Source organism: Pseudopipra pipra, chromosome 6 (genome assembly GCF_036250125.1).
Source record: "Pseudopipra pipra isolate bDixPip1 chromosome 6, bDixPip1.hap1, whole genome shotgun sequence".
NCBI classification, from domain to species: domain Eukaryota; kingdom Metazoa; phylum Chordata; class Aves; order Passeriformes; family Pipridae; genus Pseudopipra; species Pseudopipra pipra.
The window spans coordinates 11240292-11261401 of record NC_087554.1 but is presented as its reverse complement, the minus strand read 5'-3'; the positions used below and the strand labels follow the sequence as shown (position 1 = coordinate 11261401).

The window sequence follows — 21110 nt, the reverse complement described above, 5'->3', positions numbered from 1 at the left end:
AAGCACAAAATGTGCATTGCTTCCCCTCTGGCAACACCCACATTCAAGAGAGCAGGAACAAGCTTGCTGTCCTCTGCCAGAGATCATTTCTACTGCCAGTTACTGCTTTAAAAATTCTTGCTGCACAGAGTTAATCTTGCTCAAAGTATTTTTATGAAGCAAGGTTACAAGTAGTATTTTTCTGAAGCACTCAGGAAAGACAGAGTTCCTGTAAGCCCCTAAATAATCTTTTTTCGTATCTCTTGCTAACCCAAGTAATGTTTGAAACTGTAACTTCCCTGAGGTGGTTCCTCCCTAATAACAGTATCAGTAGTGAAACTTTTGAAAGCAACACTTCTTGGCCTATGTTTTCAAGTTGTCTCTGTGTTAGTCAATCCTAGACAGTGCATACTGCTCACGAGGAAAGCAAGAAACAAGCTTCACCTTCCAAAAGGGTTGGTGAAGTTGTCTATCACACCCCTCAGACACTAGTGTGGAGATCCTGGTAAAATCTTGTCTGCTTGTATAAAAGAGCCAAAGTAACTGGTGGAAAATGTCAAAATTAGAACAGTTGTGAATGCAGTGGCAAGGTCAGTCAGTGAACATGTATTACTGCATTTAGGAAGGTACAGTAGAAAGCTGGCCAGGATTAATTGCTGGCATGACAACCAAAGGTTACTGGGTTTTTTTCCCCTGCCCTCTCCCCCTCCTTTTTTTTCCCTGATTTAATAGATTTAATAGGAGTTTTCCTCCAGTGAGTTGACCTATTTCATAAATCCTGTGTATGTGTATATCTTCTGTATTGAACTTAACCAGAGTGCAACCAAAGATATGTTTTGATCAAGATGGACCTGGAAAATTGTGCTTTAATAGAGATGCACATATTTCTCTAGACAGGCAAGAATCCACAGGTGGTAAGGCAGTGTGGCTGGCTCCACTTGGCTCCCCACAGGAGGTGGACAACTGTCTATGTGGGACAGTGCTGACTTTAGAGAAGACCCTTGAGTGTGCCATCAGCAGGGCTCTCCCATGTCCTCCAGCTGATGCACAGCAAAGTGCAGTCAACACACATTCTCCACATAACTCCTGTACTAGGGAAGAAATTAAGGAATAAGAGTTTAGCTCTATGGCAGACAAACTCAGAATTGGGTTTTAACCTTTGGGTACCAGAGTGTCTTGCTCTCCAAAGCAAGTAGGTGAGGGTTTTTCTTTGAGCTTCCAAAACACCTCTGTGCCCAACAGCCTCAGATAATTCAGAGCAGACAGTTAATTTTTTTAGCTGAACTATACCTTCAAATAAAGGACCTACACGTGAGTATTATTTTAATTTTACTAAAATATTGCTAATTGCAGGAGGTTTCCTTCGCTGCAAATAGCTTCGATATAATTTTCTGAAGATGAAACAATTACAGCCTAAGCCTCTTCCGATGTTCTTTCTCTGTGTAGTGTCAGCAAACCAGACCTGAGGGGATATGTCCTAGCAGTGACCCTTGCATGTCACATTCTCCTGCCTGTAGGCTCCCTCAGGTGCCCAGCCTTGTGTGGCAGCAGAGCTTTGGCTGGGGCTGGGGAACTGGGTGTGGAAGAAGGCAGCTGCTGGAGTGTCTCCCCCAGCCCTGCTGAAGGCTGTATTGCAATAGCCGGCTGCTGCTGTGACTCACTGTTTGCATTTAGGCTCTTGCAACTGATTTTTTGAAGTAACTATTGGTTAGACAAGAAGGAAGTAAACTCTAGCTGGTTTTTACGACCACAGAGTTGAAATACCACTTGTTACTTGTAAGAAAGGAAGTTTGAGTGGGTTTATATAATACTAAATTCTATAGATCTCACTAAATACTGAATTAAATTAACAGATGTCTGCTTTTTAAATATATGATTACAAGCCTCATGAATGAACATTGAATCTATACCTTAACTTCCCTGAACTTTGATTCATTCTGTTAGCTTTTTTTTTCTTTTTCTTTTTTTTTTAATTTTTCTTTTTTCCTCAGTACCTACTTACTGACTTGGGTGCTGAAATTCAGTTTCATCATATCAACCAAAGTGACAGTGAATGGGAAGACTTATGGGTTAGCATGAGATCCAAAGGGAATGCCCCTGTGCACCTTGGTTAGCATGACATGTGGTGGTGCCTTGCCACTGCTAAATGGCAGCAGAGCTGTATGTTGTGCTTTCAAAGCACTGGGAGTGCTACTTCTGCCCTCCTGTCTTGAATTGATGCTGAGATAAATCCCCGTGTCCACCCTCAGTCTTGCAAGTGAGCACAAACTATGATCAGGTGTAAAGGCATCAATTGTTATAATGCAGAATTTCTGTAGAGACCATCAAGAAAGCTTTTCCTCTATCCCTTCTTTTAGTAATCAAAGTAACAGAAAAAGAGATTTGTTTCTCTTCACAGCAGTGTATTTTTGTACTTATGTGAATACAAACACTGGGGGTTGCTTCCATGTTTTGCAAGCGCAGCCAAACAAGAAGCTGGAGGCACAGGGATTCTCGTCTCTTCTGGTTTCTGGGTTGCTCTGGATGCCATAATTATGAATTAGGCAAGCTCATGAGCTCTAGGGACTATTTCTGCTGCCAGGAGCATCCCTGCTCTACCCTAGGGCAGAGTATTTTGTGCTTCTGTCATGCCTGTTACAGAACTGTAAGGAGAGAATCGAGTGTGTTGTATAAAGCTGTTGCCATCTTACCTGAAGAGCTAAGGCAGTATGGATGTATTGGTGAGCAGGGAATCTAGCAGTGGGATGTGGAATGATTTCCTTTCAGTCCAGCACTGAAGTGAAGCCTGCAGAGGATTCAGTGCCAAGTCCATGCAGCCCAGAGCTCCTGAGCTGGAAGTATTTCCAAATTCAAGTGTATGTGTTTAGCAAACACAGTAGTGTGCAGCTGTTGGGTACAACTGACCTACACACTGGGAAAGCTCAGTGGCATTACACTGGGGCAGCCTCAGCATTTCTTTTTGCTGTACTTACCACTTCTCATGTGCCTAATTCAGTGCAACTGTGTCTGATATGCACAGATAAGCATCCACAAATAGATATGAGATGGATGTTTTGTGGAGATCTGAGAGACAGTGGAAGGAATGTGGGAAGATAAGGGAGGAGGCAGAGTGGTTTATGGAAGTTGGTGCTGGTGAGACATGATTTGGAGGGCAATGGGAACTCTTTCAAGCTGTAAGTTGTACACAGGTGTAGCCACCTTGACTGAGAAGTGTGTGCATTTGAGCCCAAAGCCTGCAGGCAGAAGTGCAGGGGTGGGCAGGTCAATAAGGAAAGGAAGGTGGCCCCTTCTCAGTCTCAACTGAAAGGTGCAGAGGAAGAAAGGTTGTCTTCATTACATGGAGAACTGCTGAGTGAAGGGAATTCTACCATCCTTTAATTGCAAGAAAACTGATGGAATTAAAAGAATTAAACCTTTATGTTAACAGTGGTTTTCATTTTTTAAACCAATGAGTTCACTGAAGATATAATGTTGTGTTCCAAGACAGGCTTCTGTTGGTCATTCTGTTTTTCCTTTCATTGAAGATTAATGTGACCTTGAGTGAAAGGTTTTGTCCTGGGGGGATGGGAGAATAAGAAATGCAACAGGAAATCTGGCTAAGGGCATGCAGCCCTGTTTTTTTCCACTAAGGAGAAACTGGGCTAGAGTGGCACTGTAGCTAATTTGAAAATGCAAGCAGAATGTTTGCAAATAGAAGCAAGTAGGCCTTGTGGCAGGGGCTTGTTATTCATGGCCCAGAAAAGCTTCAGCTTACTTCATGTAGTGTATGAAGAATGAAATAGTAACAGCTTAAAATGGAACTGATTTTGTCTTTTCTGGGGACAGGGAGGAGGCAAAGGGGGCATTTGTCACCCTTATAGGAACTCAGTGTGTTCAAATTCTTTTAGTAGAAGCCTTTCATAATAAATAACAATGAAATTAGTAACAATCTTTTAGCATGGTAACATTTCAAATAACAACAACAATAATGACAATATCCCTCACCAAATCAGCCCATCTATGCTATGTCTGAGGATTCTGTGTTCAGATACTTCATTTAGCTAGGATTGCACCCTGAATGGTGAAAATACACAAGAGCATAAACAGTAACTTCCTATGTGTTTGGGTAGCTCAAAGCTCAAGTCATTGAAACTTTCCAAAAAGTTGCATTGCTCCTAAAAAACAATGAATTCAAAAAGCTTTGTGATACTTTTATGACTTTTGACTTGAGTCTTACGACTCTTTGTTACTGAAGTTGCTGCTTACTTAAAGGTCAAAATATACTGGGTAATAAAAAAAGGTAGCTAAAGTACTGCATATTCTCTGGAAAAAAAGCATGAAGGAGATTCAGAAAGGTCTCTTAACTTTTGGGATATATACATGTTTAGGGAGGAGGATGAGTTAAAAAAACAACAAAGATGATCTCGGTTCTCAGAATAAACCTGGTTAGCTGAGCTGGAGGGCTGCATGTGATGTGTTTGTGGTGAGTGGAGAAGGTGTCACAGGAGCTCACTGACTGGCAGAGGCACAGAGAATGATTTCTCAAGGGGAAGCAGGATTTTAAAAGCAGTGCAGCTACTACCGTGTCATGTGATCCTTGCATACAGGCAAACAAAAGAAACAAAACCCGTCCTTGCTTTCCCTCCTTCCTCTCCTGACAGCAGCGAATTCATGTGGATTTAAATAAAGAGGAAGTGTTGTGTTGTGTTTTGTTCTGGCTTTTTTTCAAGACTCATTAATTCCAGTAGCTGAACTACTGCTGAGGCCAGGGCATTCTGAAATTAAATAAACTGCACTTACTCAGGTTCCCTACACCTGTATTCTGTGCTTGTGACTTGCTTTTCCTGAATGTTTAGAGCTTATGGGGCATCTCTTAACTGTTATTTCACTCTCCCATACAAGCTGACCAAGTCTAATAGTATTTCACTGATCCAGGAATAGTTTATAGTAAACAAAAAGCTAAACCAGAAAATGTTTATTAACCTGAATTAACTCATGTATAAAATGCACTTGGGCTCAAATATCTATACATGTACTCTGAGGAGTGTGATATGTTAAGCATAGCTTTTTTTTTTTTTACTGTTTTAGACACAGTATTATTTATTGTGCATTAGTAACGTACTTTATGTTCTGTACTTTGAGACAGCAAAATGTTTCTTGCTTGTTCATTTAGCTTTAATGTGTCTGGTATATTTGAATTAGGCAGTGATAAACAATTAAGTGATTAGGATTAAGTTTATATTCTGGTCTTTAGTTAGAATATGCACTTCCCTTAGTGTGTGAGGAGATCTAAGAAAAGAGATCTGAAAAATAAATCAGCATTATGAGTTGCTGTATTATAATTAAACTTGGAAAAAATAGTGACCAAAATCTCTTACGCATATATTCTTTGGTTCTGGTGACCTAAGGTACTTCATATGGTTGAGATACAAAAATGAACTGTGCTTTTGGAAATGGCTGAGAACTCCAGGTCCTTTCAGTCAGAAAGGATAGTTATAATTGCAGTCTATAACTAGAAAGACTTTGTTGATTCATGAATGAAAAAAAAGGGATACTAAAGGATCAGGGTGTCCTTTAAGGAAGTATCCAATTTAATCTGAACCCAGGGTCTTAGAATGTCTCTCATTGAAATTTTCTTAGGGCTACTTTACTTATAGTTCTGCTTATTAAATAATTCCCCCCAAATCAAAATCTCAGGATTCTGAAACATTTTTATTTGCTTAGGCAAGAATCCATTTATTACTTAAGGAATATTTTAGAAGGCTTTAGTCGCTGTTGTCACTGACATGGATACTTTGCTGACTGAAGTTTGTGGGTGATAAGCATGAATAACCTTTTGATTTCAGGTTGATACTCATATCCATGCTGCTGCTTGCATGAACCAGAAGCACTTACTGAGGTTTATTAAGCACACCTATCAAACGGAGCCTGACAGGATTGTTGCAGAGAAAAAAGGCAGGAAGATGACTTTAAAGCAAGTCTTTGAAAGCCTTCACATGGACCCCTATGACCTCACTGTGGACTCTTTAGATGTCCATGCAGTAAGTCTAGTAAAATGACAAAATAAATGAGAAAAAGAGACGTTTTCCAAGTGTGGAACTCTAGTTTAATAAGTGATAACTTATTAAATCAGAATTTGACTACATTGCATGTCTGAAGGAAGTCTGCACAGGCTTTTTCTTTTTGTGCCTTTTATTGCTAGGCAATTTAATTTATAAACTATTGTGTGTTGTTAAAACCATGGTTACTTGGGTTTTTTCCTCCTCCAGGGTCGTCAAACATTTCATCGATTTGACAAATTCAATTCCAAGTACAATCCAGTTGGTGCCAGTGAGCTGAGGGACTTGTATTTGAAAACTGAGAACTATATTGGTGGTGAATATTTTGCTCGTATGGTCAAGGTAAATAAGTTTCAAGCTTTTCCAGCTGTAGAGAAATGAAGGTTTGGAATAGATTTGTGATGACATTTGTGTCTAGAGGTAACACTGTGGTTAAGTGATTCCAAGTACCGGTCTCGCTCCAGCAATTCCTCAGAGAAAGACCTCTGCTAAGTCAGCCCCTGCTGCTTTCTGAATAATTTGATGAGTTAGAACATGCACATAAGCTGTGTATGAGCTCAAAGCAGAGCTGTGGGCAGTTTCAAACTAATGGGGAGTGGCCGAGGGTCAAATCACTGGCTTAATATTTTGTTAGGATGTAGTTGGTTAGTGGTATCTGCTGGGGAAGGAGGAGCTAGGGAAGTGCCTCTGCAGAAATCTCTGTCTGCACACGCCTGCAACAGGCTTCAAATTAATTTCTGAGAACAAGAAAATCAGTAGTTTTTGTGATGTAGTGTCACCTCTTCTTAAATGCATAGAAGTACTTGTCTAAAATGAATTTCCTTAAAATTGCTTACTACCATGGATTCTGGGTCAGATTCTCAATTGGTCTGCATATTTTATGTAGACATTTACTGCAGTTTAAATAGTGTAACTCTGATTTACCAACTTTAAACATGGGCCTGACAAGAGTGTTAGTAATAACTGCACAAGAATATTGTCCTCTAAATCTAGATGTTAGTTATACTCAGTTATATATACGGTTATACTCAAATGACATGAGATAGCTTGATGGTAGATTATTAAGATGCCTAAAATAAAATAGTAGATTAGTAGACATGAGATTCCCTTTATTTTTAAAGGGTGTCAATACAGTTATGTCTGGTCTGAGGAAAATACAGTGATAAATCTATTACTAGCTGTAAATGATCTTCAGTATCCATATTAAAGCAAATATATTTATTACTTACTAGGAAGTAGCCCGTGAACTAGAAGAAAGTAAGTACCAGTATACAGAACCCCGCTTATCCATTTATGGACGGTCTCCAGATGAATGGCTGAACTTGGCAAAATGGTTCATTAAGCATAAAGTTTATTCCCCTAATATGCGCTGGATAATTCAGGTTCCCAGAATCTAGTAAGTAATCAGGAGCTCTTGGTAATTTTCATAGTTTGAAATCATACCAATGACTTTATTTCTGACAATATTTAGATGGCTCATTAGCTGTCCTGTAGTTCTATTTGTAAGCAATAGCTTGGGGAATTTATTTTTGGCCGTTGGTGCAGTTTTCCTGACAGTCTGGGGGTGGAATAGAGGAGATGGGGTTTGAATCTACTCTTTATGAAGCTACTTGAAACTACTGTGAATTATTTGTAAGTCTGAAGACACTGAAACCAAAACTTACAACTGGGTGAAATCAAGCTGCATTCAAAGGCAAGTTAAGATATCATTTACTAATGAGATAAATCAACTCCTGAATTCCATGAAGGAGTAGAAAATGCTCTGTAAAATTGTTACTGTCAAGATCAGTGACTAAATAACAGCGAACTTGGAAACACAACCCAGACTGATGATTTCCAAGCTAAAATCAGTATCAGTTTTTCTTAGTTTTTAAGCATCCTTTGGGATTTCATTGTTTCCAATACTGTGTATTGTAATACAGTCTCCCCTGATAATCTTGTCAGCCTTAATAGCTGAGCTTCATGTTTGGAAATGGCACAGTTGGAATATGAGTGGAGACAGAGCTGTCACAGTCACATATATCCCCCAGAGTGTGTTTCTCACTGGGGAGAAGGTTTCTCTCCTTTAATTTCTTACGTAGCAATTCCTTGCATACACAGTGCAGTCGGCACTTGGAGTAAGTCATGCCCTTAAGGGCTCACAGAACTGCTGTCCCTCTTTTCTGAGGGGCTCACTACAGCAGAACATTCTGCTTTCATTTGGAGTAGTTACAGCCCCAGAAAACAGCAGCTTTCACGGGAGGTAATTCCTTATCTCCCATTAGTATTTGGGTTGCTGTAAGGGAAAGGGTCACTGAGGCAGCAGGTTGTTGTTAGACACCATCTACCCCTGCAAACTGCCTCTATTTTTGGAGCACTCGAGAGCTTCAGCAGAGCCTGGATGAAGCAGAGTGCCAGGCAGTGCAGGAAAAAGAGCACAAAGACGATCCCTGCCCTGACATAAACTTTGAGTTTCTCAGTCCTGGTGGAACTGAAGCTGTAGAATATACACAAATAACAGAAAATATGAAAGTGGAGGAAAATGCAAGCTAATTAAAAAATATGTCTATTTTTTCCCCTTCAGTGACATATTTAGGTCTAAAAATATTCTGCCTAGTTTTGGGAAGATGTTGGAGAACATCTTTTTACCTTTGTTTGAAGCAACAATCAATCCCAAAGACCACAAAGAATTGCACCTATTCCTTAAATATGTAAGTATGTTTGGGTTTCCTGTCTTATATGAAATGGATCCTCTTCTACTCATAATTCTTTTTTCATCCACAGCTGTTCCCAAACACTAAAAACGTTTCCTTCTGCATGGATTGCTTGTATTATTAGATTACTGTATTGCTTGTAATTTAATAGAAGTCTGAGTGAGGTCCTGTTGTGAAATAGTTGCTGTTTGTTTCCTCTGAAACAGCTCAACAGCTATTTATTTGTTCTTTCAGCCACAACCAAAAATGTTTGCATGCTCTCCTGCATCTCAGTCCAGGATGTGTACTTGGAGCTTTCCTCTGGGACTGGCCTCCAAAAGGGAGGCAGCTGAAAGGAGGCATTGTGTAGATCCTGGTGGAACTCAGGAGGGAGGTGGGGATGTCGCTGCTGGGACGAGGTTAAGAGAGACATGTCTGAGTGTGCCCCAAATCGGAACTCTGAGGTTTCCTGGGAGCCTCTGGCCTTCAGCTGCTTATCAAATAACAAAGCAGATGAGTTCAAAGGATTATAGTCTGGATCTGAGGGAGTCCTACAGCCCTGTAAGCCCCCACAGGAGCCTGAAGGCTTTTGTGCACCTGGGCTTCCTGTTTGTCTCAAAACTAAAAAATGGTGAAACTTCTTTCAAGAAAACATGTTATTCCTGCTGTCTGCATGGCATGGTAGGAGGGCAGGGCAGCAGGACTGCTGGCACAGGAGGTAGATGAAGGAAGAGGGAGTGGAGGCTTTGTTCAAGCAAGTCCTGAAACAAGACGGATATTTCAAATTTGCTTCTTGAAAACCCTGATTTCTGTGACTCTCTCCTCCCACCAGGTGACTGGCTTTGACAGTGTTGATGATGAATCCAAACACAGTGGCCATATGTTCTCTGACAAGAGCCTTAACCCTGACCTCTGGACCAGTGAGAAGAATCCCCCATATAGCTATTATTTGTATTATATGTATGTGAACATCATGTTGCTAAACAACCTTAGGAGGTAAGTAGTCACTTTTCTCTTTTGCAAGCTTCCAGAAAATCAGTATCTTGGTCTCTAACTACATGTCTAGATTACATATCTTCTGAAGCAAGAGTTATTTTGAATTATTTTAGAGAGTCCAAGAGGAGTACGTGAGTTATTTTGAAAATACTAACTACAAAATTAATTCAAATGAAATACTCAGAAGTTGTAAAGTCATCAGATTAATATCTTGGTTTGATATTTGTGTGTATTTTTGTGGTTTTTTTTAAATTCCTTAAAGCTGAATATATCAAGCAAAACAAAAGAAGAAACCCCACAAAGCTGACTTACTGATCTTTGCTTGGTTTCACAGTGGATTTCCAAATATAATGTACCTGCCTCTTGGTAGCTTCCTGCTAATTTAAGAGTAATTTAAGTTCTGCTGTAAAATACTGGTTTAAGGGCTGCTGCTATCAGACAAAGTAGGACACAATTATAAACTGCACCTCTAGCTAACTTATTTTAGCATGCTTGTTGAGTCACTCAGTTTTACTACCTCTGAGCCCAGTGTCTGGGCAAGCAATGCAGGGAGTAATGCAGGACTGTGAGGTCAGACTGTCAAAGCAGGTTTTGGCATCAGGCTCAGTAAAGCCTGAAATTCAGCGTGAGGTTATGTTGCTAAATTTGCAGCTGACTCACTGAGTGATCTGCACAACTGACTCCAGCTGAGGCTCAGTGAGGTTGTCCATTGATATGACGGTGCCATCACTTACCTTGCAAGGATTTGCTTCATTATTATTTGTAAAACGTTTGGGGATTTTCTCACAAAAGGTGCATAGATTTGTCATTTTACTATTTCACCCAAGTTAACATTCAAAATGTTAGTTTTTCTCTCCCACTGCTACTTCAAGCATTTCTTTCTCTATCGTCCTATTTGATCCAAACTCATAATAAGAACGCCCACCTTAAATTACCTTGTATGTGCAGCAAACAGGCCCGGTTGCTAGTTTTAATTCTGTAATGGAAAGGACACACTAAGACATGACTTAGATAACTAAGTCATCCCTTTCTCTTCTTTTACATTCTCTGTAGTCTACATGCTTTTTCTATTCCAAAGACAGATTCTGTCAGAACTTACACATTTCTTTTTTACCTCAAGGTCATTTCAACTACTGTTTTAAAATCCCCCCAGATAATCATTAAATATTCTTTACATCAATGAGTCAGTAAAACTGTTCACCCTGTTAAACATACTGAGTGTTTGAGTCCAGACAGCCAGTCCATGACAAGACTGTTGTATACTTTTGGTGGTATTAGTGAGGATGGATTAATTACATCCTCACATCTATTTTCAGGAGAAATGTTACTAAACATCTGTCCTAGAATTGCCTTATACTCTAGCACTCCTTGTTGAAATTCTTTGTTTTGAACATCTCCACATACTTACGGGACATTTGTCTACACTGAATAACAGGGTCCATTAAAACCTAAACCCCAACATTGCTTTTAGTATAAATGATAACATAATTCTAGAAATTACAGTCTAGTGTAATACCTAACACTCCTGGGTCATCTCTGCTTCTCAGGGTGTGGTTTTATGCTACACTTAACCTGGTGAGATGGCAGGTTCTCTTCACACTAGGTAGTGTTAGGTAACTCTTGGCAATGTGCTTTCACTTTTTCCCTCATTTTGAATGAGGAATTTTGCGGCCACAAGTTGCATGGCTTCACTTAGTTTTCCATCTGTCAGTTCCCTCAACTGAATTCTGTTCAGTAACTGTTCACCCAGTAGCCAGACAATTGCTAAATGAGGTGTAACTGGGGCAGGAAAGAAGGAGGAAGACACAAATATGTCAGGTGGTGGAAGGGGCCCCTTTAGACAGCAGCCCACAGGTAGGCCTGATTAGATGTCACGTCCAACTATGAGAATGTGTAACTTCTAATTTTCTTCTTTTAAGTTATTACATTAATGACAATTATATACCAAATAGATAAAGAACAGTGCACTTTTGTGAGTGGAACTTGCTTTTAATCTCCTCAGGGAAAGAGGCATGTGCACTTTCCTGTTTCGCCCTCACTGTGGAGAAGCTGGGTCTATCACACACCTTGTGTCAGCCTTCCTGACTGCAGACAACATCTCCCACGGATTGCTCTTGAAGAAGGTATTGTTTGGTTGCTCACCTAAACTAATCACTGTGTGCTTAGATATCAGTCACTGCTTCAAACAGCAGCCACCAAACTGACTTTATCTGGGCAGCCCACGTTAGTTATTGGGCTGCCTCATTAATTAACTTCCTTAGCAAGGCACAAGTAACTCTTCAGTTCGGTCAAAAACTCCACCTGCAATAGTGCTGGGGGCTCTGGGGACCCCAACACAAGAACACATTGGATCTGTTGGAGAGAGTCCAGAGGAGGCCATGAAGATGTTCAGAGGACTGGAGCATCTCTCCTGTGAGGAAAGGCTGAGAGAGTTGGGGTTGTTCAGCTTGCAGAAGTGAAGGCTCTGTGGAGACCATGTAGCACCTTCCAGTACCTAAAGGGGCTTTGAGAGAGCTGGAGAGGGGCTTTTCACAAGGGTAGGCAGTGATAGACAAAGAATAATTGAAAAAGGGCAGGGTTAGATTAGATATTGGGAAGAAATTCCTCACTGTGAGGGTGGTGAGGCACTGGAACAGGTTGCCCAGAGAAGCTGTGGATGCCCCATCCCTGGAAGTGTTCAAGACCAGACTGGATGGGGCTTCGAGAAACCTGGTCTAGTGAAAGCTGTCCCTGCCCACAGCAGGGGTGTTGGAAATAAATGATGTCTAAGGTTCCTTCCAAACCAAACTATTTCATGATTCAATGAAAATAAGCTCAACTGAGCTTCCTATTTCTTAAGCTACAAAAAGAGAGCTTTTCCTGAGCATGTATTTTAAAGCTATGTCTTTACAGGGAAGATCAACTGTTCAGATATGTCAAAGACTTGGCAGCACCTGTTTTTGGTTACTCCAAGCAGAGCTAAAATTACATAGAAAAAATTCAAGACTTGCTTAGACTTGTTACTACTCCCTGGTTTAGGTCCCAGAAGAGCTTAAGGAAAGCTCTGTTTTTTTCTGTACAGGGACAAAGGTCATATTGCCTGACTGGCATTTCTGTACTTCAGGGTTCATTCGGGTTTGATTATTTTGATCAAGAAATTTAACACAGCTGAACAACACAGCAGTATTTTAGACAGAACTCGACTGTTATGACAGAACAAATGTTATAATTCCTGGCACAGTAGTTAATAAAAACCATCACTCAATTCATCTGCAGGGCACTGTTTCATGCTTAAAGTAATCGGTCAGTGGGTGGCAGACTTGCACTGAATGTACTGTAATTTTTTAGAAAGAGTTCCCTTATAAGTTGTATTTTTTTTTTTGGTTAATGCTGGAAAAATCTTCGTATTTTTCAACATACCCAAGAACAAAGAAAAAGTTGGCCTAAAATCATGTCTGATACTATGCTCACAACTAGTAATTCCTAAAGTTAAGTAGTACCAAGGCTGTGTGTGACCAAAGCATTGTGCTCTTCACTCTCTCCTGTTTGACCTGGTGCAATAAGCTGGCATAGCAGATACTACAAATAATAACACTCACAAAGGCACTTTTTAGGTTCCTAGGTTGGTTAAGGCAAAATAATAATAAAGATGAGGCAATCACAGATCATTTATATTACGTACAACAGCAACACATGCCTTCTAATTAATTAAAACTTCTTTTGCTCCTAAAACTGACCTATTAGACTGCAGCTTTGAAAATAACAAATTGCTTAGCAGTTCCTGTACATCTGTTGTGTGTGAATTTCAGGTTTGGGGGGAAGGCATACAGTTAGTATCAAATGCAGTGCCAATATAATATAATAGTTATATACACTTACTAATCGACAGTAGTATTACATCACCTCGTTTTTAAAAAGGTGACATATATTGAAGAATGTAAATTATTTTTAAAAAGATCAGTACCATTTAAAATTCAGACTTTTAAGTATTTTCTAGAGAAGTCAGGGTTTAATGTCAACTTTTTTTTATCTTAGTCCTCCCTCTGTAGTGCTGTTTCCATTTTATCCAAAGGAAATGCTTCTTTTTTTCATTATCCCATAGCACCATTAAATGCCAACTGTGTTATTTTGCAGAGTCCTGTCCTCCAGTACCTTTATTATCTTGCACAAATACCCATTGCCATGTCTCCACTTAGTAACAACAGCCTATTCCTGGAGTACTCCAAAAATCCACTAAGGGAATTTCTCCATAAGGGACTGCATGTCTCTCTCTCCACAGATGATCCGATGCAGTTTCATTACACAAAGGTAAGAGTTTAAAAAAGCATTGGCTTTGAATTTGGACAGTACCACGCAGGTCCGGAATGACCTGGAAGCTCTTTTGTATCTATGCTTAGGATACAGTGTCATGGGTTTCAGTCACTTCATTCATTCCTCTTCCTCATTTTCAGGCAGTGTTAGGCTTCAGAGGGAAATGTCTGATTTCCTAATTATGTTTCTTTTGTACTCTTGCCTCTCCAGTGTTGGCTGTTGAAGTATAGAATGAAAGATGAGGCTGAAGGGAGGTTTGAGCCTTCATAAACAAGCCTCTAGAGTGCCAGGAAAGTCCAGTTTCCTTACTAATAAATCTGGGGAAGTACATTACAGAAACATGATGTGGAATCTCAAGATGACATATGAGCTGTTTGCTCACTGAACTGGAACAGACTCTTGCCCTTGGGTGGCCTGGCAGGACAGAAGTGCCTGGTCACTGGTGCTGATGGCCTCGTTTTGTGCTTGGCACCGACTGGAGTCGTGCTGTGCCACAGCCACTGTGTCCCGAGGACAGGCTGAGCTCTGGTGTGCTGGACCCGGGCTGGCTCCTGGCCTGGGACCTGTCTCTGCCAGAAAAGACTCCGTGTGGATGTCCCACAGCACCAGCCCAGTCACACCAGTGTGGAAGGGCTCCAGCTGGGACAGCCCCCGAGAGCCACACCTGGTGTGGAAGGGCCAGAGCGAGACACTGCCCTGCTCCCTGTCCATGTGCATATTCAGTGAAGATTTAGGTCCTCCAAGGTGTTTATATACCTTGGGATCTCCTCTGGAATTGCCTAATAAATGCCTCTAAGGATCTGGACTGCAGGCTGTAATTTCTTAGACTAGGACAACTGGATCCCCCGTGCCTATTAATTCTTTAACAGAAGTCCTTGGGAAACTTGAAATAAACAGTTATGTTCATAGTAATTGTGATTTTAAAGTTTTAAACTTCTAATTTTTCACAGCTGTCTAAAGAGCATGTATAAATTCCTTAATTAGTAATGAGTACATATCTCCATTTATATCTTATTTACATATAATTTAAATGTATTTTGGTGCTACAGGAAGCTCTCATGGAAGAATATGCCATTGCAGCCCAGGTGTGGAAACTGAGTACCTGTGACTTGTGTGAGATAGCCAGAAACAGCGTCCTGCAGAGTGGCTTGTCAGATAAGGTAATTATGGCTCGAAAATCCCTTTTGGGAACGTTAGGACAAGTTGGAACTGAGCAGTCAGTAGTCTGAACACTGAATAGCAGGTGCTTCTGTGGTGTATTTATGCACATCCCTGTCCTCTTTTCCAGAAATATTCACAGACTATCTGCTAGGCAGTCTTCCTTACATGTAAAGTATTAGTTACTTTTCCCCTTTAGCTTTGTTTTGGAATTCCCAAAACATGTAGAGAGACCAGATGCCTGTTTAAACTCAGTTCTGTCTTCAGTTCCAAACTTTTAATTATTTGGGTGATATCCCATTGCCAGTAATTTTATACATCATATCTTGCATTAAGTAAAAACAAACTGCCTGTCATAAGCAAGACGTATTTTTGCTTAGAAGAGAGAACTACAGAAAATATTCCAGTTTAGATAGGCAGTCAGATTAGATTAAATCCCCTTTTGGCTTTAAAATTCTATACAACCAGGGCTTTCTCTAGGACTTATTTTAGAACATCCTCTCGTCTGTCACTTTTGAACATTTCTCTCGAGGAGCTGTTATGTGAAGGGGTTTCAGAAGTATATTCTGTTGTTTCTTCCAATACTCCCTTAGTGACAACTACTCATTTTCCTCTTGTGCAACATGTAACTAACAAAGGAAACCTAAGCCTCTTTTTGACCTCTAACATGAAAGATGTAGCAGTGAAGGCCAAACACTAGCACCGAGGGTTTTAGCAAGCCAGACTGAGTGCGCTTCTGGGTGATTATAAGTATAAACTTTGGCCTTAAAATCTCCAAAACTGGTTAAGACTCTGAAGTAGAGTTCAATGGCCAGCTGGTTGAAGCTGCTCTTTTCACTTGTACTGGACTCACTCAGCTAACAAACACTCATTTCTGCAGTAAATCAAAGCAGTTGAACTGACTTCTTCCTTTTCGCACTTAATCCCGTTCACAGGAAAAACAGAAGTTCTTAGGGGTGAATTATTGTAAAGAAGGGCCTGAGGGAAATGACATTCGAAAGACAAATGTTGCACAGATCCGGATGGCCTTCAGGTACGAGACACTGTGCAATGAACTCAGTTTCCTGTCAGATGCCATGAGAACAGAAGAGATTTCTACTCTGTCAAAGTAGCTATGAACTCAGAGAAACCAGAATATTTCACCCCTACGGAGGACAAGATGCTAATTAACATCAAATCATCTGTCTTTGATGCTACCAGGACAGAACTGAGCAGTACAGAGAAAAAAGAGAGTATCTGTGGAAGGTAAACAGCGTTTGCTGCCATCTTTTCCTGCATTATTCTCATTGCAAAGACTTCAATTTCCAGGAACATTAGGCTTTTTAAAATTGCTGTAAATATTAAATGCAAACTTAGAATCATGTAATATTTGTTTCATACTGTCTTAACTGTGCCCTGCATTGTAGCTTGGGAAACAAGAGAGAACATCCATAGTGCATCTGTGACATGCACCTGAGGATGCCACAGATGCTGACAGTACACACACACCTGGCTTTGTCCTGCAAGCCAATCATGGCATTTAGCACTCCTCAGTTTAACCCTTTATTCATTAACAGTTTGTATGGGGGTACATAATTTTAAGGCTACCCTTTCGTTCTGGACGGTGTTCTGACACAGTTTTTAACTTAGTGTTTCAGCAGTTACATTGGAAAACAAGGAAAACCAAAATCGGGTAATCTTGTTCGGTGACTAATTAATTACTTCCTGTTATGTAGGATGTCAGTGAAGAACAACAGATGAATGCTTTTTAATCTAGCAAGTACAAAACATGGTGTCAAAATCACTATTGTACACTGTAATGAGCCTAATTCTATCATGACAAATTTTGCCTTGAAAGTTGACAACACTTTTTTTATTGCTTTGTAATGGAAATATGTGGATATGCCAGTTCAAATTACTTATGCAGATAATTTTGGTTGCATGTAAAGGGAAATTTTTTACTTGAAAAAAGGAAGTGTTCTTATGAATCAGTGGTAGAAACGCCAGACCTGGGTTCTGGTCCTACTTCTGACATATTTTTACACATTTGTTTTAGTCTGTATTTTAGTCGATCAGAGCTGAACGGGAAGTCAAGCTGTCTATTTATACAGAAGTTATTCCACTTGAAATCTGTCGTTTCAAATCATGTCATGTTAAACTATTTATTTGTGATGGAGCAGTTAGTAAAATACAGCTACTGGAATATTTATCACTTTTCATCTCGTTTCTATTTGATCATCCTTAAGACACAGTACTACTCATTCAGAAAGGATTGAAGGTAATAACATGATGGCATCTGTGTATTGTAGAAGCTGCACGTAGCTCCACAGCAAAACAGACTCGAGGCCAGGGGCAGCAGTGGGTCCTGTGAGTCCAACCTTGCACTGCTCAATTCAAAGGCCTGCAGTCCTCAAGGTAGGACCTTGGGACACTTTTTTAATGTACCTGCTGTCCTGAACGGTGATTGCAGGGAAGTGGCACTAAAGGGAAGGAGGAATTGCTTATCACCTCCTATAGCTGTGCAGCCCTGCAAGAGCCCCATGAGAGAGAGAGAAACCTAAAGACTGTTAGGAAGCAGCCTGGAAATAAGGCTGCTCTGAGGGAGATCGAGACACAGGAGCAGAGTTCTGGCCCTCCAGCCACCATCACAGGCAGCCACTGTCATGCACAGGGACCTGCAGTGGTTGCACATGTTCTTCATCCAAAAACACGGCTGCACACAGGTGGTGGGAGACTTACTTAGGCTCTTCAGTGCCTGATGTCTGCAGTGTACAACTAGTGCCAGATTTTCTATTCCTTGTACACCTAAAAATCAAGTGCAACCATGTAATGCTGCTCAACTGTATGAGAATAAAATGGTCCAAAGTTCTTAGTCAGCAGTGCCTGTTGGCCTCACTGTTAGAAACTTTAGCAGCTCATATAATGCAATCTCAGGATTGGTGAGTGTAATTGTTCTTAGGATGAAGTCTGAAAACGTGGTTCAAGCATTTTAGCTGCATAAAATGCAGATATCTTGTTTTCATCAGTACAACTTCCTAATAAATTTTTATCAACAGAACATAATTTACTTGGGAAAAACATCTGCATCCAAGCTAAATAAGCAACATGACTGGTTGAAGAATTTCAGTTTTAAGTATTTCCATCTGATTAACATTGCTTTACTTGGGTTGTTTTACCTGAAGATCACTGTCAGTGTTGCTTTTGTTGGCACATTTCTTACTATTATACCAAATTTGTGTATGTTTAATACCTTTTCAGCTTTCCTTACCTCAAACACATCAGGCTTTAATGGGTCTGTAGCTCTTATTAAAAAAAATAAAAAAAAGGAAAACTGGATTTGAATATTCAGTTGATGGACAGAAACTGGGATTTTGACAATAACCACAATAACACAGAAGTGGTCATGACCACAAGTTCTGCTTTCTGTGCTTCCTTGTGTGCTGCTTTTAAGGATAAACTGGGCTAATAGTATTATATTTGGGGAAACAAAGCAACATCCTTTCAAGCTTCCACTACTGCATCTCTTCTGGTCATCTTTTAATTAGGCAGAAGTTATTCATTCCCAAGTTCAGTTCTTCATCTTTGCCGCCTTTTCTCTTTATAAAGTTGCACTTTTGTGCTAATGGGAGGCTGCTCCCAATAACCTCGTGGTCTCAGCTGTGGCTGGAATGAAAGGGAGATCCAGTGTGAGTCACTGCTGTCCACACTGGCTCAAAAGCAGGACAGGGCAGTGGCTCACTCCTCCCAACAGTGCTGAGGGTCAAACCTGGTTACAACACAGCCTGTTTGACTCTCACTGAAAGGGACTGAAAGAACATCACTGTGGGTGGGAAATGCAGTAAATGTGGCTTCAGACTGGAAACATATCCTGTTTTCTCTTATTTGCACTGGGGGTAAGGTTCAAACATTATTCAAGACTCCTTTAAATCTGTTGGCTCAGAGCATTTTATACCTTCACCTGAAATGGTTAATTATGGTTATTTTATGTTTACAGCCTATCTACCTGAACAATTTCCAGTGATTCTTTTCTGTTCTGTTACTTTACCAAACTTTAGGTATTTGCTCTGCTACGGGATAATAATTTTTTTTCTCACCCCATAGTCACCTTATCTTCTCATATCATTGTTCTCATGTGGCTAAACCTTTCTGTTCTCTTTGCCTAGTTAAAATGCAAGTCTGAAAAGGTGTCTGTAAAAATTGCTTCTTCTTTCTGTGCCTGGGTTAAATGATCTTTGCCTCTTGTGGAAGCATTAAACTAATGAATTGTCAAGGAATATGCTTACATTTTCTTGTGTGCCTACCTCTCAAAAAAATTCCAGCTCCTCAAAATCTCCACATTTAAGTAGAGCTAAAAACCTGTGCAATTAAACTGTTAGCAGTACAGAAGACTAAACCAAACTAAAGGACTACCACAGCATGAAAACTGAAAAACACCCCAGTGGAGAGAAAGAAGATCACAAGCAGTATTTTAGGAAAAGGTGCTAAAAGTTTAGCTGAATTAAAGCTATAATGAAAACCAACTGTTCGGACCTGGCATTAAGTTCTGAAGGTGAAATTGTGTTGTTGTCCCCCCTCTCTTGGTGCCCACCCCAGCTCCCTGATCATCCAAACTGGGCACCAGGGTAGGGCATGGAGCAGCTCTTCGTGATCCTACAGCCTCATCTGGGAGTCCTACATGATCCTACAGCCTCATGATCCTACAGCCTCATCTGGGCATCGAACTGCGAGTCAAAACACCGCGTTTGGGAGCAGCAAAGCCGTGCTGACACCCACAGCAGTGAAACAGCAGTGCTGTGGTTCTGTGAGTACCTCAACAGCTTCATCTGACAAAACACAACTAAGAAGCCATCAAGTGACAGATTTAAATAGATTGTATCAACACAGATATCCTGCTGCAGTCAGGGTGACTACTGAGGAAAAGTTTAACACAAGCTACTTCAGTAAGAAATGTTATAAGGATTCTTAGATGAAGATTAAAATGTCATCTCTTCCAGTACACAAGCCCCTTATTTCTGTACATGAGCAGCACCAGTGAAGCACAAGAGCACAGGTTCTCCTGTAACTGGAGAATGTGCAATCCCATACCTATCAAAGCACTAAATACCAGTGTTAAACAGCACAGAGAACACTTTATAAGAGCTAGACACCAACTAATCCATTAATCATTCACCATGACTCTCTTTTTTTGAAGGTCTATTAAGTGGTCAGAACCACACCAGCATGGAAGCACAGACTGTTGTATCAACCCCCTACCTTCTTCCACACACAGAATTCAGAAGGGCAGGTTTCCAGCTACTTTAGGCTTTCTTCCTAAAAGCACCTTGCATTTTTAACTAGCACTTTGAACCAGAGTGCTCCATTAATTACCTATTGGATTGTATTCTTCATTCCAGCAGACACACACTGCAAAGTTCTACTAGAGTTCCCAAAACTGCTAATTTATTTTTTTTTAAAATTAAACCTACAAACCCCATGCCCAGTGTTAAATATCTGAATCTTCACAGGTTAGTGGGGTAAGCAATATGTAAGCAAACATCTGATAATTAATCACGACAGCTCAGATACAAAAGCAGAACGTGCTGTCACATCCCTCACAAATACAACATTCACTGGGCTGGTTCCCAGGAAAACATTATCTGGTGACTGCACACTGTGGTTACTGGAAAAGCACAGGGTCCTATTCAGGATAATTTCAGTGACACAGCACAACAGGAAAAGAATGTTCAGTCTTTAAAGAATATTGCCATATGGTAAATTCTAGGCCTGAGAACCAAACGTGAAGAAATGACAGTTAACAAAAATCCAGTTTTGAAATTACTGATTTTTGAGACATGCTCCTAAGAAAGCAGAATTCCCTTCACCCAACTTAAAACGGGTGAGGATAAAACCTTTAATAAGTTATCTTCAAGAACGATTTACAACAGAAAAAATAATTAATTACTGTAGTATTAGTCACAATGAAATTACTTCCATTGAAGAGTGTGAGTAGTTAGTGGAT

The 21110-nt window shown here is 40.3% G+C and overlaps 1 protein-coding gene across 2 annotated transcripts in view; it reads left to right on the top strand.

The window, feature by feature from the left end:
* Positions 1-19386, top strand: part of AMPD3 (adenosine monophosphate deaminase 3) — a 32479-nt gene extending 13093 nt beyond the window's left edge. For both annotated transcript variants that reach the window (XM_064657327.1, XM_064657326.1), the window contains exons 7-15: positions 5805-5999; positions 6228-6359; positions 7250-7413; positions 8581-8707; positions 9522-9685; positions 11688-11808; positions 13799-13972; positions 15025-15135; positions 16069-19386. In XM_064657327.1, coding sequence (XP_064513397.1) covers positions 5805-5999; positions 6228-6359; positions 7250-7413; positions 8581-8707; positions 9522-9685; positions 11688-11808; positions 13799-13972; positions 15025-15135; positions 16069-16245 — 1365 coding nt within the window. In that variant the 3' untranslated portion in view covers positions 16246-19386. The remainder of the gene's footprint in view (positions 1-5804; positions 6000-6227; positions 6360-7249; positions 7414-8580; positions 8708-9521; positions 9686-11687; positions 11809-13798; positions 13973-15024; positions 15136-16068) is intronic.
* Positions 19387-21110: the final 1724 nt, after the last annotated feature.